The sequence below is a fragment of the Pseudoliparis swirei genome, chromosome 4 (genome assembly GCF_029220125.1).
Source record: "Pseudoliparis swirei isolate HS2019 ecotype Mariana Trench chromosome 4, NWPU_hadal_v1, whole genome shotgun sequence".
Classification (NCBI taxonomy): domain Eukaryota; kingdom Metazoa; phylum Chordata; class Actinopteri; order Perciformes; family Liparidae; genus Pseudoliparis; species Pseudoliparis swirei.
In genome coordinates, this window is record NC_079391.1 from 26,365,987 (window position 1) to 26,389,789 (window position 23,803).

Sequence of the window (23,803 nt, forward strand, 5' to 3'; positions counted from 1 at the left end):
GAGAGCCGGCAACCCGGATCACCTGGCCCACCTCCATCAGCGGGCACTCCCACCGGACGTGTCCGGGCTGCCCGCACCTCCAACACACCTGCCCTGGCGTTTGAGGGACTACCTGTGGGTTGGGAAGGGTGCCGGTGTTTGCTGGGGCCGGTGTGGGTCGCGTCGGGAGCTGCGTCGGCCTGGCTGGAGCCAATGCACCGCCGCTGTCCACCTGGCCGCCGGGATAAACTGCCAGGTGATCCTCTGCCAGAGTGACGGCGGCCACCAGCGATGTTGGGTGGTGGCAGCAGACCCACGTCGATGTTTCAGCCGGCAACCCTCCAACAAACTGCTCCAGGATCGCCCGTTCTGCCACCGCCTGCGCCTCTCTTGTGCTCCCGGGCTGCAGCCACCTCGTCGCGGCGTCCCTCAGCCGTTGCGCAAAAGCAAATGGCCGGTCATCGGGCCCCATCGTCGTCTCGCGGAACCGCCGGCGGTGATCCTCAGGAGTCAGCCCCAGCCGATCTATCACCACCTTCCGCACGGCCGCGTAACTGTGGCGTGTAGCTGGGGGAAGCCCCAGGGCCGCAGTCTGCGCCTCCCCGGTGAGCAGGGCCAGGAGTCGAAACGCCCACTCCCCCGCTGGCCAGCCGCATGCCTCCGCCACCGTCTCGAAAGTCTCCAAAAATGACTGCACGTCGTCCCCCGCCGTCATTTTTTTAAGCTCCACCCCCGCCCAGGGGGAAGGGATAGGTGTAGCCGCAGCGGTCTGGGCGGCGAGCAGTTCCAAGGCCCGAGTCTGCTCCTCTGCCTGGACCAGGAGCCTCCACCGTATCTGCCGGTCTGCCTCCGCCCGGTCCTTCAGCGTTGCTGCCATCTGACACAGCATCTGCCCCAGCACCATCGCGTGCTGGGTTGGCAGATCTGGGTCCTGTTCGATGCTCTCCATTTTTAAAGGGGTCCCACGTTTGGCTCCAGTGTGACAAGGTTGTGGCCGTCACCAGTAGGTTTCCGCCCCCTAAGCACCAAGGAATGAGCAACCAGAGGAAATGTTGGTAACTTCTTTATTGGAGCGTTCTGACCGCCGACTGTGTCTCTGCTCATCCCTCCCCTCTTCCTCCTGTCCAGCTCCTTTATGGGGACAGAGCCTCGCAGATACACAAGCCTAGATTGTCATCAGCTGGTCTGATTGTCCTCAGACCAGCTGATGACAATCAGACACCGTTCCCTGAACCACACCCCCCCCTCCACCCACTCTGCAGCCGAGCTTAGACACACCCCGCTGCCACAAGTATATATATATATATATGTATATATATATATATATATATATTTCCTTTAAAAAAATGTTTTACTTGAAGGTGTAGGGGACTCTGTTTGGATCACATAATTCACAGGACTAGTAGGGTGGCGTGCAAGATACGTGATTAGAGTTTTATTTAATAAAGTCACATTCATTTCACAGCTTTTTTTAAATTTCCATTGCTTAAATTCCAAATGACTGGTCTGAATCTAGTGACAGCAGTGACTCCCAATATCTTGTTTTGGTCAATGCCCGATCTATAGCTGCCCGATCCGTTCTGCCAAAGACCCTCCAAGACCCTTCCCTAATCTGCTAAAAGAGATTTAGCAGCAAAAGGCCACAGGTTGAGTTGTAGGAAAAACATTCTTTACTTACTGAGGGCGACTGTAGCAACAAATCTATTTACTAATCAGAGGTTTTGGTAAACAAGAAGATACAGAGATCAGGAAAAAAAATGTGTTGACAAAAAGTCGGCAAATATCAAAGAAACCAGAATTATAACATGGAAAATTGCCGGACTTGTTAAAAGAGAGGACAAAGGTAAACTGAAACACAGGGTTTAAATATACTGGAGAGGTGGAGATGAGTTGACACAGGTGGTATCAATCAGGAGGGCAAATCATCACATTGGCAGAAAACCCAGGTAGGAAGTGAAGTGATCGGAAACAAAGGAGAGATAAGTGGGAACAAAACAAGACAGGAATTACTGACAAGTGATCAAATAAGAAAAAGGATAACTCATTTATTCATTTAAGGATTGATTAATTTCAATACATATTTAATATTGACTTAAAGGGCATTACATACTTCTTTCAACAATTGCGCTGTCACATCATTGATTGCAGGAAGAACAGCAGATTTTGAAGCTGCTCCACAGAGAACATCGGCAAGATAGAAAAAGATGTCGCCTAATAATCCACTGCAGTTCCGAATCATAAATGTACTGTCATAGGATATAAGCATTTGTACACTGTTTATGCCCCTGTACAAACCATTCACAGGAGTGGCTAAAACATCTGCGTTCAAAACTGTATTGATGTGTTTGGTTTTTCCTTGACCTTTTGAGAAGCCTTCCAGTTTGACCAAAAAAAAAAACTGTAACTCGAGGTCCAGTCACTGGATTTCTTCCTGGTCTATGGTTGCATCTCATGGCTTTTGTCAGCTAATTTCATCTAATACATTTCTAAATTGTCATGAAGAGTCAAGAACCCATATTTATAACTAAATAAACTAACAAAAAAACTGAAACTATACTTTTAAATAAACTACTCTTCGTACTTCATCCTCATATAAAACATTACGTGTTACGGATGCTTCTGTAACACAATGTATATCGTTATAATTTTTTTTTTAAACTATTAAAAAAAAATCTCACAATTGTTGATTTGTTTGGGATTTAATTGATGTTATACTGATGTATTGATATTGCGTGTATGGTATTGTGCTGTGATGATCGGAGGAGGAAGAGAGCACTATGCACTCTGGTTTAAAGGTAAAACCATAAGTGTGACATGCAGGTTGGTTTTTCCATAACAAAATCTCATAATTTATTACGTAACAAAAAGTAAAAGAGTTGTATTTGGATGACAGTACAAATATAGTGTGAATACAAAAATGGGGAAATTGCCATACAAACGATTATTTACTTAGTTCCGTATCAGCAACATAAAATACATAAAGTTTCAGTTCATGCACCAAACATACTTTATATGTGCAACTGAAAATAGTACAAAACAGGAATAATTGAGAATATTTGCTTTGCATTGGAAACAAAATAACTAATGTTTTATTAAGAAAAGGCAATGTTATCAAACAATCTTACAACATACTTAAACATAAAATGGATGACATTGGCAAAAGGACCATCACTGAGAATAAGCCAAATTCCACAATAGTGAAACAAGGTCATAAGATTGCACCATTTAACCCCTTGGAAAAGACTCAAGAGATGCATCTGAGCACCATGGCTATATGAAAAGGGTTGGCAGGGTTAACATAGTTTTGAACAGCAGCTGTTTGAAAATAAAGTTTTCAATGTTTAATCATTTAAAAATATGTATAACCTGGCAATAACATGGATAGCACATACATCGCTTTATTCTTTAATTACACAAAAATACCAACATTGTTTACTGTGGCTCTTACACTAATTCATTATTAAGATAACCGTGTCTTTAGATTTGGCTCGCTAGGACATGTGTACAAGTATAAGAAAATATATCTGGACACTGTGCATAGCAATTGTAAATTTGACTTCGAATTAAATAATAAACAATATATTTTATTAATAATCTCACGGAATTTCACGTAAATGCAAATGTCTATATCCCATTTTGTATGTACCAAAACTGCTAAACTGCAGGTGCAACAACTTTTTGTTCACAACATATTTGAATTTCTCATTCATATATGCAAATGGCGTGTGGTTTGGCACGTGTAAAAACAAGTACAATCGTCTTTAATTTTCCCAATAACCACCATGATTTAAAATGATGAGTTGTTTTTCAGCCAAATTGTCATACTCTTCACAACTTCTAAACAGTCTTTCATCATTTGAGCCATCACATGCAAAAGTATCCATTGAATTATCAAAATGTTTATTTTTTATATTCCATAAATATCTGACATTGGCACAAATAAATGTACTATTAAAATGTGCATATTGATAATTACACATACAGTTTAGATAATGTTAAGATTGTTTTTAAAAAAACAGAGAAAAGGCATTTTTTAAAACTGTAATACTTACTTATAATAATATTACTAATATTTGAAGCTATTCACTATTTATTTAAAATTGCAACAATTAGCAATAACACAGTGAAATATACATTGCAGAGCATCTTTAAGAAAGAGGGTCAAGCTCTGGCTAACTCATATTGCAACGTTATCTGATGGACCTGTCACAGTCTACCTCAAAGTCAAACACTTATTCGATCATAATGTGCAATTAAACCGTCTGGATTGGCATTTTAAAGGCCCCATCTTTGTTTTCTCTTTTCATTTGGTGTACAGCAGACGTCTTCATCAAATCTAGAAGCGTATAGCTCTATTTCACATGTACATTTGCCTGTATTTGCCATTTTCCTTTATAAAATACAAAAGGTCCTTCAATAAATTGTTTTCCTACAATTGTTTTCACTTAATTTCCAACAATATTCAAAACATTCACACAAAGGAACGTTGTGTGGAGGAAACGTCAGTGCATTTGGTCATTAGCTCTTGTTCAGCAATTTATTGGCATAAAAGTCTCTACAGGTTTCACAGCAGCGCTGGTACCACCTCATGTCCTGACAGAGGTTCTTCTCTCGAATCACACAACAGTACACTGTCCACTGGTCCCCCATGCATTTGTAGGTCAGAGCAGCTGGGGAGAAAAAGGTGGGAAGGCAGTGAGTCAATGTGCTGCATAGGAATTTAAAAATCTCCCAAACTAATCAACAAAATACCAGTGTTGCATTTAAAGTGGTAGTTTACCCAGAATGCTATTATAAATGAAAAAGGTACCAATGACTAATCCTACAAAGGGGTCATCGAAGGCCAATCAGCACTGTAATACATGTGTAACTTCTCCCAGTACACTGTGCACTATGTGAGGAAGTCCCGGTGTTGTGGAAGACGCCGTGACTGGTTCCTGTCCCCAAGAAGACGACTCCATCTGGCCTCAACGCCTACCGACTGGTTGCCACACCATCCAACCACTGCTGCTGCGGGAGAAGCTGCAGGCGGTGGGTGTAGAAGTGTCCACCGTCTACTTGATCACTGACTACCTGACTGGAAGATCACAGTTTGTCCAACTGGGCCATGAGCTGCCTGCGACAGTGGTCAGTAATACTGGAGCTCCACAGGGAACTGTTGTCTTCCTTCCTGTTCACCCTGTACATCACTGACTTCCAGTACAACTCGGGGTCATGCCGTCTGCAGAAGTTCTCTGATGACTCTGCAGTGGTCAGTTGTATTAAGGATAGACAGGAAGTGGAGTACGGGGCGGTAGTGGATGACTGTGTGGACTGGGCGGGTAGAAATCACGTGCTTCTGAATGTGGCCAAGACACAGAGATGGTGATCCGGATACCTCTGCCTGACCGATTCCCCGTGTACCAAACCTTGCTTCAGTAAAACCTTGTTTTTGCACCTGACTATATCTGTGCCAAGAGAGTAACTGCAGTTGGTAACCTGGGTGTCTGGCTTAAAGATGTAAGTTTAAAGGGGATGACTGAGAATCTTTCGGTTGAGATTATTATGATAAAAGGAGTAGTTTGACCTTTTATGCTTATTTTACTTTCTTGCCGAGAGTAAGATTGACACCCCTCTCATAACTGTCTATTAAACATAAAGCTATGGTCTATTATCCACCGCAGCATGAAATTGCAACCGACAGGATTCTGATAAAATCCAACCGTAATTACTTGGTGACTGCTTTGAGTCCTGCTCCCTGTGGTCCCCAACAGTACGACCTGGCCACAGATGGACTTAGCGGACCCCAAACCATTACGAGCCGCTTTTCAGCCTCAGGGTGGGCAGTGGGCTCACTCCTCCCGATGTTCATCAGTCAGCAGCTGTTGTGGTTGCCCGCGATGGAAAGGGAGGTAGATCGACGACAGATCCCGGGCCCTATCGGTTCGGCCAGAGGGTGTGATTGTCCACACGGGACTTCCCCTTTCCTAGAGTCAGGTGCTGGCTTTCAACCCGCGCCTTGATGCCTGTCTTTTACCCCGTGTATTTAGTCTGTGTCAAACCTTTGTTCGGTGGCAGTTCGTCTCGGTTCTTATCTATGAGCTTACCAGCGATTCCCCCAGTGTGTCTTTCCGTGCTTGGACCAGTTTCTGTTCACCCCTCGATCCGGTTACCTCTGCCTGTTGTTCTTACTAAATGATTATCCATATTGGATAACCCGGACCACCCTCTCCACCACCTACTGCAGGGACAGCGGAGAACTTTTTCTCACAGACTCATCCAGCTCCGCGATCACAAGGACAGATACAGGAGAACATTCCTGCTCACTGCAATAAGACTACATGAACTCACCTCAAGCCAAATCATTCACTCAACTGTAACACCGTTGTTTGTTTTAGTTACATCTTTGCAGTACCGTTTAGTTTTGTTAGTTAATTTATTTAATTATTCTATTCTATTTGTTGTATATATTGTGCATTTTTGTATAGTCTGTCTGTCTGTCTGTTTGCCTGCCTGCCTACCTACCTACCTATCTATCTATCTATCTATCTATCTATCTATCTAGCACTGCAGTATCTGCATACAAATGAAGGTCGGCACGATTCCCGTTTTCACCCTAACTATTAATGTAGAGCGAAAGTAACAGCAGATCTAAGACAGAATCCTTGGGAATGCACTATATATATATATATACTGTATATATAATTGAAAATCCACAAAATGTTTATAGTCTCTTTCATACTGATAACAAATAAAAGAAAAATATTTTTTTTCTCCACAAAACTAGTTTTTTACGTAATTTGATTTGACCTGAATGAACATCTTGGGTTCTGGCGATCTCATAAGTGTTTGCAGCTGAATGTCATACATATTTTAATTGATATTATATGGTTTTCGTCATTGTTTGGTTCCAAAATTAAACACATTATACCCACAGGTGTGCTGGCCATGTTCAATTTGATGTATCACGGTCCTCAGAGGTGAAGTCCTCTGCTTTTCTCATTAAATGCACAACTGTTGTGGTAATCTCCTAGCCGAGACAATTTTGAGAAATATTTTAAATTGCACATCAGTTCTTGCAAGTTGTTCTTGCATGAGGCCTATTACTTTTAGATATAGTAAAGATAAAATGTTAACCATTGTGAAACAGCAGTTTTGTTAGCATTCAAAGCACCTTTAAAAAACGTATGATAACAATAGCAACATAATAATTTCCTAATATTTTCAGAACTTCGTTATATGACAAGCTGTTCATTTTTTTTACTTATGCATTTTGGTCTGGGGTATTGAAGTATGAACTGTACTCTTGCAAATGATTACGGTAACCTTGACCTTTGGACCTCACAGTAGAACAGAGTTGTGCCAAATGTCTCACCTAGCCTGGGGGAGGTGATGGTGTTCACATTGATTTTTTCATTGCAGGTACCACGGTGACAGGGTCGGTAGGTGGGTGGTCTAAGAGTCACTGAGCAGTCATTACCATGCCGACCAGTCAGTTTGTGCATACACTGGACCACTCGCGACTGCAGGCCCTTCCCACAGGATGATGAGCACTGAAACAGTAAATTAAAAGTGTCAGTTCTCACTGCTCATACTGTGACTCCCTAGAAGTTGTCCATTGTAGTCAACACAGATAGTTTTCATTTCAAATTTGTTGATATCTGTAAATAACGTGAGTCATTTTTAAATTTCTGTTCCATTTACCATTTATGGTTTAGTTTATTTGAATGAACTGATGTTTTTTCTCCAAACCGTCTGCTCATGTTTCTGGAACCGTTGGGACTTTTTTGTGGTCTAGATTTCAGCAAATTATTTTCTCTACGTTGCCAAAGTATAAACTTCTTTAATAGGAAGATCATATCCTGCCCTAATAAATTAAGCAAGAACACAACATTTCTCTTCTTTCAAGTTAGCATTTGTTTACTTTTTCTTGGTGAGTGAATGTTGAGTAAGTAGCTGAGAGGGAATATGGGAAATATTCATCTATGTTTTTGAGTTGCCTAAACTTAAATAAATGAATCATGGAATTTAGAGATAGTCCTACCTTGGACCAGTCTCCAGTCTTCCATTCATAACATTTGGAATGGTTCTCACAGGGCTCTTCTTGAGTGGGCTCGGAAAGAGGGTCACATACACCTTGAGGGTTTGTACACGACACCGTCCGTTTGTGAACACCTTGACCACAGTCTGAAGAACACTGGAGGAAGTGATGAAACACAAATATGAGTGCAACAGTAGCATACAGGAACAAGAAAAGGAAGATCACAAGGCTGTTAGAGCTTATTCTTCTGCCCCATACCTTGATTGACATTATTTTACATTTACTTTTACTAGCTTTGACTTAACTGCGATTTACAATGTTGTTCAACTTGTTGGGCAAACATTACTGAGCATCCTTGTGTATTAATAATGTTTTGCTACTTAAAATAAACAACACTTGCTGTGTTTAATACAGCGAAGGAATATATCACCTTGTGGAATCTGACAAGTAAATAATCGAAAACAATTTCTGCATCCCCAAAAAGTACGCACATCATAAAAAACATTCTCAAAATGAAAAAGGGGTTTCCAAAAATCATCACAATCCCTCTTAGAAATAATTGAAAATGAACCTGCTCCCCTCTCACAGAGGACTGAGAGCATCTTAAAAAGATCTGGAACCTGCACGAGGAACCAAATACTACATCTTTCAAGTTTTCATTGCATCTTATGGTATATGATGTTATTATCTTGTATGATGTGTGTTCAAGGTCAAATGGAAAGTGAATGCCTCTAAAGTCATTGATCTCAACCAAATGGAAAATGTAATGCAACATTTTTCAGACGTTTATGATGGGCATGTGAAGTCTCTTCTAAGCTCTGCCTTAAAGGGACGTGTGCAACAAGAATTTAAGACCATCCATGTAGACTCAATTAGATTGTAAACTCAATTGTTAATGGGAAACAAGGCCCAAGGTCCCTACCTTGGACCACTCTGAAGCCTCCCACACAGTGAGGCAGAGGTGGCCCTCGCAGCCTTGCAGCACAGGAGGTTTTTCTTCTTGGCAATGCAGGTCCCTTGTGTGGATAAGAGAGCCATTTTGTTGATGGTAAACACAAACCACCTCCCTGTGTTGAAGGCCTTTATTACATGTCACAGAGCAGGATCCCCACTCTCTCGTCAACCACCTGTGAAAAGTGCTAAGTGTTTACAGGCAGTTCATACCTACAGTCTATTTGCCATTGGTCTGAATGTTTGACTCCATTTTACGCTACTTAATCTGAAAATAATTATATATGGGACAATTATTCTTGTGAACGTGATATTTCAGGAACACCTTGAGGAACTTTCTTTCCAAGTATGAACTGATTCAAACTTCTAGGTTAAATGTTAAGGTCCCTGTGACCTCATGTTCATCCCCTTCTTGTGAACATAATCATTTTGCACAAATGTCCAGCAAGGACAAAAGGTCATGTTTTTATTTTATTTCGATATATCTAGGAGAGATGTTCACTCAGTCATGTCTTTAGAACTTTACAACACTCAAAAAAACTCTTTACGATGATGTCAGGGAATTAAATAAGATCATACGAGGCAACACAAGTATGAGGAATGGGTGTTTTAAAAATTAGATCATAAAATAATAATAAAATTGTTACAAAATGCTGTGTGTGTTTAGGTCTCACCGGGACTGGCAGCGGTGAGTGTTGCAGAGTCGTACTTGGGGAAAAGGTCGGTTTTCAGGATGACAGTAGCTATCGTTGAACACCTCCATGGTTTTATTGGCTATCTTCGTACAGGAAACCACTGTCCTCCTCTCACCTGCGAACAAATTCAGAGCCCACATCATAATGAGTAACTGATCAATCTCTGAAATTAGAAACACATTTCACCCAAACAATTACAGAGGGACACGTCAGCAGCAACGTGGTGAAGTTATTCGGCATCATCCTCATCACTTGACTGCAAGTCTTCTGCAGTGAACATAATATCCTAAACAAGAGTGAAATTGAATTTACACCACAGCATCGAACTACAGACCATATATATATATATATATATATATATCTAAAAATCTCTAATTGGCAATATGGAAACATATTTTGTCCCCCAAAGTAGAGGGGTGAATCAGGGCTGCAATCCCAGCCGCATCCTATTTACATTGAGGAATTGGTTAAATCACCATGATAATCGACTATGCACCATTCTCCTAGCCAAACACCTTGTATTCAATTCATTTCAGTTTATTTTGTATGGCCCGATATCACAAATTACAAATTTGCCTCAAAGGGCTTTACAGTCTCTCCACATACGACATCCCTGTCCCAGGACCTCACATCGGATCAGGAAAAACTCCCAAGAGATAGAAAATAACCCTTTCAAAGGAAAAAAAGGGAAGAAACCAAAACCTTTAGGAGAGCAACAGAGGAGGATCCCTCTCCCCGTATAGAAGGAAGCAATAGATGTCATGTGTACAGAAGGAGGGGGAGTTAAAGGACAAGTCTTGATCAAAGATAACGTTTGGATTCCTTACGGTGGTGTTGGATGCCAGAGCAATGACATGCACAGAAACTAGCATCAGATAAAGTTGTGACACTTGTGTCAAAATAATGAACACACCCAACTCAGTGTTTCCCCACATATTGTGTTTCTTTGGCTGTCCTCTGCCCTGTAAATGCCTTTTTGTTTCAACTTTGCTTTGGACCAACACTTTTTTAATATGCACAGTCTTGCCACAGTTATGGCATTTAGTCTCTTTGAAATGGCATTCATTTGGCTGGGGAGTTGTTCCACTGCACTTAGCAATTCACTTTCCATCTCTCTGAACTGACGTGCATGTCCGTTGGCAGTCTCAATGTTAAGAGTGATCTCAAAAACAATAGCAAAAGGGAGATCATTTTCAAAGAGGAGTCTCGTCTGGCATGCCTCTTATCTTCCACTGACCAACCAAATCCATCTCGTAGTGATGAGTCCAGGTTCGCGGCGAACTCAGTTAGCTGTGCATTGTCTCAACTCAGCCATCAGCTGGTTATCTTTCTGGTTACTCTGGTCTCTCCTTCTCTGCTAGAAACGTAGTTTTAACCTTGTATTGTAATAACGAGTCAAACGCAGAGATAACTTTGAATGTTGTGTGTTAACATATAGCAACTGTGGAATGAGATAAATTACTATAGCTGTGAGAACATTAGAATTTGATGATCTGCTATAACTTCACACTAGTTAATGAAGAATATCTTCTATGGATTATTTTTTAGTGATTTCCTATATTATTTAAGGATATCTCTGTGTAGATTGTTTGATAATATACTGTATTATTAAAGAATGTCTTTGGATTGGGATATTTAAGAGGAAGGAAACTCTTTGTGTGAGGTTTGATTGTGTATTAGCCACAGACACACAGATGCATGTGTCTCTTCGGAAGTTCACACCTGGCTCTGAGAGAAGGGGGTAGCAGACGAAGGGGCATCCTGAGGACCCCTGCATTCAGAGCAGGGGACAGAACGACGCAGAGGAAGATGGAGTGATGACATCATGTGGATATGTGAATACACCGACGGACAGAGGCTCAGCCAATCAGCGAATTAGGACTAATGTTTTATCTAGACAGTTTAACCAATGAGAAGTGAATATCTGCCCTGGGGCCGGGATGCCCGGGAGGTATAAAACAGATGTTGACCAGAGAGACAAGGCTTTTGACCTTCTCCTTTGAGAAGCCCTCAGCTGAGGATTAGATTTAGTGAGCGTGACTTACTGTTAGACAGTTAACTGCTTGGCGGTCTGTGGACGCAGTGATTCATGCTCCCTCAGCTGATTTATACTCTGTATCGTAACCGTTTGACTATTGGTAATATTTTCAATTAAACACTTTTTATAATAATTTGCCACTGTCCAGACATTCTTCCTCAGTCCTGCACTCGAAGTTTTTTGAAACACAACACAACCGAAAACAACATTTCATTTGAAATAAGGTCACATAAAAAAAAGGGCTACCCACAGAGTTGTACAGTATTTTTAAAATCCAACATCAATACAAAGGTAGCCATGTTTTCATTACATTTTCAAGTGAAGTTTAGAGCAAATATTTGAAATGTTCCATAAAAATAAATACGAAGTAACGATGTTTCCATGGTTTGGAATGAATGAACTTGGCTCCGGCTTAGTTTGGTCAGAAGTTGGCACTACAGGCTTGCATTGTTATAATCCGTTAGTAAACAGAGTTTACAGTTTACAGAGTTGCAGAGTTGAGAAACATAAAAAGTCTCCTTGTATCTTACCCATCTTAAAGAAAAATTTAGAGAGGTCCTCAGCAATTTGATTCAATTGAGCAAGTTTAATAGTATTAGCCATGTTTCATGCTGTATGGAGGCGAAGATAAGCATTTCCATCATCTTGACTCTCAGGGCTAGTAACCCGAATTTACAAAAAGATTGATTGTTATTGCTGTAACCGTACATAATGTTACTGTTGTGTGCGTGTATCTTACCTCCTCCACATTGTACACTACAGTGCTGCCAGCTGCTGTGTGTCCAGATGTAGAGATCCTCATCACTGCCTTGAGTTGTATTAAGAGACATTGTGTACTCATAGTGGATCCCATAGCTCTGGTCATGAAAGAGCAGCACCTAGGGACACGACGTAATGGTTAAAGAAAAGTGAAGCCTTGCGTAAAGGTTACCAATCTTCACTCTGTTAATCTGCCTTTCATTTTTATTTGCAGAACAATATTTCAAAGGTAAGCGGTAGGAAATTGTAAGCAAACATGGACAAGTTTACAGTAGATTATTTCTATTAAACAGCATATCAACACAACTAGCATCTTTACCAGAGGCCCAGGTTGGTCTGTGCCGTACCAAGCCAAGCTGCAATGATTGGTTTCCACTACTAACTCACAGCAAGGGATAACCACGCTACTGTGGTCCTCTCAGTTATTCCTCAATCTTTGTGATTTGTGTTCCTATTTTTACTTTAAGATATCACCCCTATTTTAATGGTTACTGATAGCTGTCTGCATATCAAGTTACAACCAGTTTAATATCGACATATTCTGCTCTATTTGGTCAGCAAATCAGTTTAGAATATTGTATAGAGGAACGGTACAAAGAGAAACAGTTCAAATAGGTACGTCTTTCAATCAATACCTTGTTGACTCTGTGGCTGTGTATCCAGCAACTCCAGCATTATGTACCGGTTGTGGTCAGGACCCAGAAGCAGTACGACAGACACAGTGAATTGTTAAGCAGGCTGGCGACTTTTTTTTGTCGCCACACCACATCCACGTTGTATGAACTACGGTCATTTGATTGTTCTGACCACAAATCTACATACAAATAGACATTTTAAGAACAATAGGTCCACCATTCTGACTAAGTCAGTGATCGGGCCCTATAATAATAGTAATAAATATAAATTGTCATTATATATAATATGGTCAAGTCTTCAAGTCTTGTGTGCTCTGCTTAGCCATGAGTCTGTTCCTTGAGTCTGTTCTGCCTCTACCTGGTTGTCACGATCTTTGATACAATACCTGCCATAAATATCATAGTACTACCACGATACTACAATTCAATACAATACCATAAATATGTATGATACCATAAATACGATACTTGGTATATTTATCTATAATAGTAATGAATAAAACTTCTATTTGGTTCCTTTTTTACCAACTTTTTCAACACTTGATAGCCATGATAGCATTGATTATACACGGCTATGTGACTTTTTGTCAGTATCTGACCAGATGATACATAGTTCCTTCAGTGAGCAATTATAGAGTTACATAACTTTACCGATGTGTGTTTGAGGTGAAACCCCCTTGGTCTGTGTGGCTTTGAAACACATATAATATCTCTCTCTCTCGATATATATATGTTTTTAACGTACAGATAACTTGTTAGTATCGATACACCATGCTACATTACAGCAGTAGATGCTAACCCAGACATGGGCAAACTACGGCCCGCGGGCCACATCCGGCCCGTTGTGTTTCTTAATCCGGCCCGCCGAACTTGTCCAAATCGCAACTTTGTTTACTTCCGGTGTGCGTTGGCGCGGAAAGAAGTCGTCACACGAAACCGTCACCATGATTTGTCAACATTTTGCGAAAAAACAACCAATGAACACTCAGTAAATCACAAAGGACCCGCCCACCACACAGGTTAGGCTCATTTAGAAACAGCCGCAGTGATTTTGGCGAGCAGCGCGGAGCCTGGAGGGGCTGCAGAGCCACGAGGAGGAACCCGCAGCCAGAAGAGGTCCACTTGGACCGGGTAAGAGTCTTTACTAAACGTTGCGTGTCACGGTGTCCGTCACGGTGTCCGGTACATGTGCGCGGTAATGACTAGTTTTGTATTTTACAGAGCTCCACCTGCCCGGCCAGCAAAGAGGTCTCGTGCCCGGAGGACCACCAGCATGACATGATGTTATTATAGTGAAGCCATATTGTAAATAGTCTGTGTCAATAGTTGTGTTCTGTTTTCTATTTCTCAACATGTATATAATGTAAATTGTTTTATTTATTTATGTACAATACATATTTATTTGAAAAAAAAAATGTAATGGTCATTTTTTATTTGCACACACCTCATGAAGCTTTATCTGCAATATGAAGTAATTTCTCAGTCACATCTTTATCATTTTGGTTAATGTGTGACAGACCACATCATTTTTACTCAAACGATAATACAAAATGTAGTTTTCCACATTTATTTACATGCATTTAGCATTGAATTCAGATATTTCACTGCTTTTGTGGACCTATGACCTTTGGTAAATCAATTTCAAACACCAAAACAGTTCGTCCACATGAGTAAAGGTGTGTTTTCAGAAGAGATATGAAGATTTTTTTTTAATCGAACTTCAATTTCAGCTTTAGGGCCATATTTTCTCTTTCCACTTGTACCTGAGGACAATTGTGCCTCATTATATAGAGAGCTGAGTCAATCCATCCATTATTTTGCGGGGTTTAAAACAATTAGAAATTATTGAGCTTGATTATTTCGTTGGGTAATAATATGTTTTGAATGTTGAAAGTGATTCCATTGATATTTTTCCAGTAAATGTTGATTTCTTTAACTTTGCACCTTCAATTGAAATGTATAAAAAACAGACGCAATCTCCAGGTTTAATAAATTACATTGCGTGTCCAAATGTTCCTGGCCCGGCCCCTCTGTCAGATTTTAGAACTGATTGTGGCCCGCAAGTCAAAAAGTTTGCCCACCCCTGTGCTAACCCGATCCCCTCAAACGCTGTCGACATCTGAACGCTGATTGGCCAAGACTCGACACGTCCCATCAAAGATGTTTTATTGCGAAGATCACCACATCACATTTTCTCCGTGTCCCACATCTATCTCATAAACGCCAGCCGGCTGGCCAGGTGACCCCCCCCCCCCCCCAAACAAAAACTTTTCGGATCTTTCACGTGGATGACCTATTTTGATTTCAAAACGGTGAATTTCACCAAAAGGTGACAAGTTTGCAGTTAAGCGTAGTAACTGAAAACATGATACGATCATTTGTATCAATATTTTGAGTGGATTTTTATTATAATATTCGCGAAAAACCAGGAACCAGGAAACAATTCCGTTACACTGATCATGTGTTCAGAGACAAATTCTTTTATAAGTCAATCCAGCTGTTAAAGCCGACTGACGGCTGATCACAGCTGATCACAGCTTCCATCTTCTTAACAGCTATGCATCTCTCCACTAATTGATTTGAGTTGTAACTACCTCAATAAGGTAAGTTCAACTCTCCCAGCTGTCAGACCTGTGCCACTCTTGTCTTGCCTCAAGCATCTGAGGGAGGGCCTCTCGGAGAACCTGTGCATACACTGTGGCTTCATCAATAAGGTCTGCCGGGCTGGCCGACATTGAAGATCTGATCAAGTTGGGTAGGATTCTCATCAAATTTGTAGGATATGTTATTGGGTGCTAACCTCTACAATCCTGTATAATTTGGGCTCTAATCAATGTTATACATCAGGAGTAGTGACCTTTCAATAAAGTCTACTGTGCGACAGACAAACAAAGAGGTGCTCTGGTGAGCAACTGGAGCTGAATGTCGAATGAAAGGCAACAGATGTTGCTGAAGTTGCAATAAACATTCAAACTGCAAGGAGAGGAAGAGGCAGTGAGAGAGAAACCCATGCTTTGAGCGTGAGGAGCATCCATCCCCTGGCGTGCGACTTCTATCACTGCTTGTTTGAGCGCAAAACCGGGTGCCATTCCCAACACTGTAGCTCGTTCAAGCTTAAGGCAAACATTATTTACTGACACCCCCAACCTTCCTATATCCACCTTTGTCACGATAATGGTCCACAGCTGCCATGATCCCTTTGGCCCCATAGGAAGGGTCCAACCTCGCCTACTTGGTCCGGAAGGGTGAGATCGGGTGGCAGAAGGAGGACCTATAAGTGGCCTGTTTTTAAGCTGGTTGCCTTACCTGCCATACAAAAGGAGGACTCTATGTCACTCCTTGACACTCCTCACAAGATTTAAGTATGAATATCATATTTAAGGGGCGACTGTTGTGAAGAGCAGGTCTGGAGACAGAGCTGTCTGAGAAGGAACAAGAAGTGTGAGGGGCCTGGCTTGAGGACCTTCAGGAATGTGTGATGTTAAAAGGATGAATGTTGTGTTCATTATTGTCTGTTAAAGTCAACATATATTTGATTCATTTTGATTACATTTGTGTATGGTGATAGATAATACTTTGAGATAAAACAAGGATAGATTGTGCCATACTCATCTGCCCTGCACCTGTCTACAATGAATCACAGTTGAAGTGGACTCTCCTGTGGTATCATTGTTCCTAACCGCACATTCTTAGTGTTTGTCAAAGGACCGGATAATCAGCACACCCACTGACATTGTATCCAGGTTGTATTGTGATACAACAGAGAAACTTGTACTTACCATCAGGTGTAAGGGTGCCTTCGTGGGTCCCTTGGCAGACATCTTCTCCCACAGTCCCCTTCTAACATAGCGTACTGTGGTTCCGGCCAGCTCAAACTCTCCTGGAAGCTCGATCTTCCAGTCGCTATTGATGGATCCCTCGCTGGTGTCTTTCAGAGCTGTGAGGAGATATAAGGTTTCCCAAAAAACAACCATTCTGACCATGTATGACCAATTCTTACTCAATATATGTCACAGATTAATACCTGAGGGTCCTTGTCCACCAGTCAGTAATGTGTGTACACTACATTTTCAATTACATTTGGGAAACTTCAGTTCATAAAAACTGGAATCAATATGGCAACTACTTCGGGACATTTTAGCAAATGTATTTTTAAACAAGTTTCTGGTTTAGCAGAAGTGGTAACGCACACAGAATCTGCCCTATGCTGGACTCTATATGTAAAAAAAAAAAAAAAAAATTAAATCATGAGCATTCACTGAAAATGTGCATAAACACAGCTGGCCAAACTGGATGCCTAACCCAACATGTGTTGATGGTTCGAGTGCCTCAACATGGACCATGCAGAGAGCAATGTTCAGCAGCTTGAATAAGAGCAAGCCAAGGCTTGTGATTGATGCCATTGAAGTCCCCGCTCCAGACACCAATGTTCTGCCGCTGCCTCCTGGTTCCTGATTCCCAAGAAGGTCGGAGATTTCAAACCCGTGATGGATTTTTGCATCTGAAACCTGTGCATTGCCCCCAAAACATAAAGCGGTTTCTGGAACATGTTCATTGACTTGAAGGTGCATACTTTCAGGTTGAGGACGCTTTGAAACACAGGCTGTTCTTGCATTTCATCTTCCAGTGGATAGCATCCGAGAAACAAGACTCCTTCAGCAGATGTGTGGACAGGTCATATTAGCTGGTGCAAAATCAAGGTAAGAATCTTTTATCTCGGAAACATCATCGTCATGGCATCATGCAGGGGCTGGGGGTTTTGACAGCTGCCCATCCAGTGGTAATGTGATGTTCCTACACATGCAGTGCTTGCAGAGGTAGTTTGCCAGCCTTTCCGCTGCTCTATCCCATCCCTCCCCTGTTGGAGAGAATGAGGCAGGGAGCAGTTGTCAGTCATAATTGTCAACCCTGCTCATCGCTCTGTGCCATTGTTTGCACTGTCCTCAGCTAAAAAACTGCCCGTTCACTGCCATATTAGTGCAATACAGCTGCTTTGTGGTTACCACGCCTGGCCTGCCCTAAAATCAAATCCTGTCTGTTCATACAATTCTTTCAGGGTCTGGAAATCAGAGAAGCTGGAATGATACAGTACTGGTGAAGAAGGTGGGTAGGTGACTGTTGGCCTCTGGGTGAGATATACCTGCAAATACAATACAATGGTTTGTGGATTATGCTCATTGATGATCCAGGTAATGTAGTGTGCAGCTACCGCTTGTCTTTGACACCTACAGGCAGGCACGTGCACAGATAGAGCCCTAGTGGTGCTCAAGCACCAGCCCCTTTGCCCTGGATGAGAAAAGTGCCCTTTTTGCTGGAGCCCACTTTTTTCATTCATCAGTATTTAAGAATAAAAGTTACTCTCTCTGTCATCAAGTCCCCCCAAATGTGTTTTAATATCCGACGGGGCATTTATTTGAGTTCTTGTGAGAATTTCGCCCCGACATGCTCCGCGACGCTCGCAATTCCAGGATGCTTTATTTTCATTGGTTGCTGGATTAAATTTTACCCAGATACAACAGATACGTTTTTTTCTGATTGGCCCATTTCTTTTTTTTGGATCGGCTGATAAACTGCATCTCACAGCAGAACTCCAGGGGAGCGCTTGATTCCTCCACGGTGAGGGCAGCGCGGCTCATGTTTGCGCGTTGCGGCACATAAAAACATTAAATAGCCGAGAGTTTTTTTCAGCGTGAGAAATACGATGTGTGGCGGGAGTGCGTGACGTAAGACCGAAATGCGTGAGTGTCACGCTCAATGCGTGAGTGTCACGCTCAATGCGTGACACTCGAGAGCCCTGCAAACAGATCATGACGGTGTTTGTCCCCTGACGTTGTTTTGTGATAAATCAACCACAACATTAGCGCTGCTGAAAACATGACGTCACAACTGGTCCGACGTTTCCTAAAAAAATAAACAAACTAGGGCTGTGAAACGATTACAATTTTTAATCGGGTTAATCACAGGTTTTTGTGGATTAATCATGATTAATCACATATTACCGATATTCTCGGTATATTTTGTGAGAACAGAGATTTATGACAAAAGATGGATATATACATTTATACATTCTTCTATACAATGGTGCTGCAACTCAGCAGTTATTTAGCAGTTTTCTTCCATATGGAACATTAATACATCTTCATCCTAAACAGAATGTTTAACCCTCCTGTTACCTTTCGGGTCAATTTGACCCCATTCAATGTTTAATGTCGGTGTTCTTTGGGGTCAATTTGACCCCAGGCTGTTTTTCACTGTGTCAAACATATAAGAAATATCAACTTTTTTATTTATTTAAAGGGCTATTTAGGTAGTCAACAAACAAACATAAAGTACCTCACACTTAAACTTGGGAAGCAATATTAATTCTAATAATTTTCTGGAGGTTTTAATTGCTGGGGTCAAATTGACCCCGAGGGTAAAATATGTTAGTAAATGTAAAGGTAACAGGAGGGTTAAACGGAAAAATTTTCTCTTGTTTGTCAACCATTAACTCCACCATGATACAATCTAAAGGCCTCTAGTCTTCCTTTAGCAGCTGCTGAGGCAAACTGACTGTGTGGGTTTTCTTCATGAACTGGGCCGTGATGAAAGGGACGGCGGGGACACCGCTGCAAAGCTGAAACCTCGCCGGCCCGGACACGGACAGGTGGACAGATTGACAAGTTAAATTTTTTTTTGCTCGGTCCCGATGCGCGCGCACGGAGCTCTGCGGCGCGCGAGATGGAGATCGATAAGTGTTAACGCAACGCGAAGAGACAGAAATGACATGCTGCTGTGGAGATACGATCAACAACAGACGTTTAGTTTAATAAAAGAACAAAGACGTGCTATAGAGAACATGTCAGGGGGCGGGCCAATCTTTTTAATGTCATGCGATCTACCGACACTACGCCGCGATCGACTGGCAGGTCGCGATCGACGTGTTGAGACCCTGATCTCCAGGAAGTAAAAGTCGTAACAAGGTTTCCGTAGGTGAACCTGCGGAAGGATCATTACCGATGAACAGACCGTCTGCATGAGAGCGGACATAGTTCAGATTGAAGTGGTGTATTGGAAGCTCATTTTGCAAGTGACTTTTTTTTCGTCCCGACGACCAACAACAGACGGATTGGAAGCTCATTCTGCGCATGCGTTAAATGCGTAAAAAAAACAAAACTAGTTAAACCTGTCATTGAATTAACTGAGTTAACGCGTTATTTTTCACAGCACTAAAACAAACAAAAACTCCGTGATTTCAAAGCCTCGTCCAGCTGTTTACTGACGTTAGTTATGTTTAGAGAATGGAGAGAGAGGAGAGAGAGAAGAGAGAGAAGAGAGAGAGAGAAGAGAGAATTCTTATTCCGTTCTATTTAACAGGGGCTTGTCTAGGATTTGCGTGGCCAGACTGAAAAAAAAAAATCATAAGGCCTCTCTTGTTCAGGGGGCCGGGCCAAATGTGGAGGCCCGCGGGCCTTAGTTTGAGGACTGCTCTTGGCTGTTGATGTCTATCAATATCGCTCATTTTGAAAATGACCTAAGAGGGCAGTACAGATCCGTATCAGACCAGCAAGGAGGGCAATACGTGGCTGGCATGACGCCCATTAGCCAATCAGAACGCTTGTACTGTTGTTGCTATATAATAATTCATCTTTATTCATAAAGAAAATGTAAGCTAGCGGTCTGATGCTGCCCAGAGGAAACGCAGGTCGAGGACAGCATCATCAGTGTATTGATGCTTATGCTTCAACTCTGTCAGAATTTTTTTTTGGCATTGGGTGCCCTTTTTCTTGGTTTGAGCACCTGCCCCCCAAAATGTCTGTGCACGTGCCTGCCTACAGGGCTAGGCAATGGCTTTACGCAGTTCAGCTTCAAACTACTTGGCTTATATACGATGTATGCTATGTATGCATGTATGGCTTTATTGGCACCTCTCTGTTGGATATTGTCAATGTGTCTTTACTAACAGGCCATGTACCACATTCCTTCTCCTGAAGAAGCCCTCTGGGTCCAGTGGTGTTGGCTAACTACAGACCGATCTCTAACCTCCCCTTCCTCTCTAAGATCCTTGAGAAAGTAGTCGCAAATCAGTTGTGTGACTTTCTACATAATAATAGTTTATTTGAGGAGTTTCAGCCAGGATTTAGAAAATACCACAGCACCGAGACAGCACTGGTGAAAATTAAAATGTACCTCCTAATTGCATCAGATAAAGGACACATCTCTGTACTGGTCTTGTTAGACCGTAGTGCTGCGTTCAACACCATTGACCATGACATCCTATTACAGAGACTGGAGCAGTCGATTGGTGTGGCAGCTGTCTCTAATTTGGCCTCGGCTGTTGGTGATTGGCAATCAGTCAGCAGCCGAGGCCGCCCTCATAAAAGCTCCAAGTTGAGGGTGGAGCGGGGGAAGTGAGCAGACCGCAAACCTGCGCCTCTGCTGTGTGTTGGGCTCCAGTGTAACAGGACCGCGTCCGTTACCTGTGGGTTTCCCCCTCCAGCACCGACGAGAGCCAGACAACACCGATGAGGTTCCGTTATATGACATCCTTATTCTGCAACACACACACCGAGCAGACCGCAACACGACGCGTCTGCTCACTTCCCCCGCTCCACCCTCAACTTGGAGCTTTTATGAGGGCGGCCTCGGCTGCTGACTGAATGCCAATCACCAGCAGCCGAGGCCAAATTAGAGACAGCTGCCACAATTGGCATTTCAGGCACCGCACTAAGTTGGTTTGAATCCTATTTATCAGATCGATCTCAATGAATGATCGATGAAGCCTCGATGACCACCAACGTTAATCACGAAGTTCCACAAGGTTCCTTATTATCAGGCTGCTATAATAAGTCTCTTAAGTCCCTCCAGTTGATCCAGAATGCTGCAGCTTGTGTTCTCACTAAAACTAAGCAAAGAGATCACATTACTCCTGTATTAGCTGCTCTGCACTGGCTCCCCGTAAAATCAAGAATCTCATTTAAAATTCTTCTCCTCATCTGAAAGGCCTTGATTGGTGATGCACCATCATATCTTAAGGATCTTGTAGTACCATATTGCCCCAAAAGAGATGTGCTCACTAAATGTGGGGCTACTTGTTGTTCCTAGAGTCTTAAAAAGTAGAATGGGAGCCACAGCCATCAGTTATCAAGCTCCTCTTTTATGGAAACAGCTTCTACTTTCAGTCCGGGGGGCAGACACAGTCAACACATTTAAGAGTAGATTTAAGACTTTCCTCTTTAACAGCTCTTATAGTTAGGGCCCAGCCATTAGATATGATGCTTTAGACTGCTGGGGGACATTTTAGGATACACTGACCCCCCCTTTGTCTTTTCTCTCTCTCCTTTACATCTCACCATCGCACATTACTAACTTCCCCGGCGTCTTTGTGCCTTCTCGCCTCATAGGACCTGGCTGTGTCTATAGCTGCTCCTGAGTCCTGACTTCTTGCCCCTGCTTCCTGCATTCAGCCCCTGGCCTGGACCTGGCCTCCTTCCCAATGGCCCTGCATCCTGCCTCAAAGGCCTGGCCTCATTGGTCCGGCCTCTTTCGCGATGCCTCCTGCCTGGCGGGCCGGCCTCCTGCCTCTGTGGCCCTGCCCCCTGCCATGGCCCTGCTGAGGCCTTGCTGAGGCCCCCCCGACCCCCTCTCCTCTCTTCCTCCTTCTGTCTCTTGGATTGTGGTAATCTGGATCATGGTCCATGCCTACTAATTATTCATACATTTATGTCATATTCACTGTAACGCTGTTCCTTCTGTACACATGACATCTATTGCTTCTGTCCATCCGGGGAGAGGGATCTTCCTCTGTTGCTCTCCTGAAGGTTTCTTCCCTTTTTCCCCTGTGAAAAGGGTTTTCTGGGTTTTTTAAATCCAATGTGAGGTCCTGGGACAGGGAGGTAGTATGTGTAAAGAGCCCTCTGAGAAAAATTAATAATTTGTGATTTTGGGCTATACAAAATAAACCGGAGGAGCTGGGTATCAATCAACGGGACGACCTATTATGCTAAGCATGTTAACTATTGGCCATCTTTTCTTATGCCAATTTTCATTTGGCAAATTGAGTTCTATTGATTGGAAGACAGAATTACCCCCAAAAGTCCTGTAAAGGATTTCACCTGTGCTTTCAGAACTAGAGATGAAATACTTATCTTACCTGCTTAAATACAAGTAGGACACAGAGAGAGTAGCGTTTGATCCTGGACTGTATTTAAGTGGACAGTCACATTGATTATTTTGATACGGTTCGAACTTTCATGAACTGAAAACACATTGTGAAAGGGTTAAAATTTAGGGGACAAAAACATGTACCGGTATATCTCCCTGGACGTACACGGCTGTGGTAGCGACCTGTCAAACACGTGTAAAGCAAAGCATTTGATATCATCTATTTTACTGTAAATGAAACCATAAATTACTAAATATATGTCTATGCTTTATTGAAGAAGACTTTACATTATCAATTGAAACCATAAACATTTATGTTTACAATGGTTACCTGAGCTAATAAAGTGTGAAGTTTCTCATAGACTTATTTTTGCAACCAGAGGAATTGCCCCCTGCTGGCCAGTAAACCTAACCCATGGGAGAACCAGTCAGACCCTGCTGCAGTAAAGTGACCAATTATGTCAACAGGGTCCTCCAAAATCAATCAACACCCAGTTAAAGTTCCTTGTAGTAGCTTTAAAAGCAGAACATTACTTTTTGGGTATTTATTTTCATTAAAAGAAACACAGCGACATTCAGTAAA

The 23,803-nt window shown here is 42.3% G+C and overlaps 1 protein-coding gene across 4 annotated transcripts in view; it reads right to left on the reverse strand.

Annotated features, from left to right (window-relative positions):
• Positions 1 to 2,800: 2,800 nt before the first annotated feature.
• adamts17 (ADAM metallopeptidase with thrombospondin type 1 motif, 17) overlaps positions 2,801 to 23,803 on the reverse strand; it is a 54,087-nt gene continuing 33,084 nt past the window's right edge. For 3 of the 4 annotated variants that reach the window (XM_056412103.1, XM_056412101.1, XM_056412102.1), the window contains exons 17-23: positions 16,857 to 17,014; positions 12,423 to 12,561; positions 9,625 to 9,760; positions 8,922 to 9,126; positions 8,003 to 8,155; positions 7,334 to 7,511; positions 2,801 to 4,649 (exon numbers count right to left, since the gene is read on the reverse strand). In XM_056412103.1, the coding sequence (XP_056268078.1) occupies positions 4,498 to 4,649; positions 7,334 to 7,511; positions 8,003 to 8,155; positions 8,922 to 9,126; positions 9,625 to 9,760; positions 12,423 to 12,561; positions 16,857 to 17,014 (1,121 nt within the window). In that variant the 3' untranslated portion in view covers positions 2,801 to 4,497. The remainder of the gene's footprint in view (positions 4,650 to 7,333; positions 7,512 to 8,002; positions 8,156 to 8,921; positions 9,127 to 9,624; positions 9,761 to 12,422; positions 12,562 to 16,856; positions 17,015 to 23,803) is intronic. The other variant, XM_056412104.1, reaches the window with a different exon arrangement.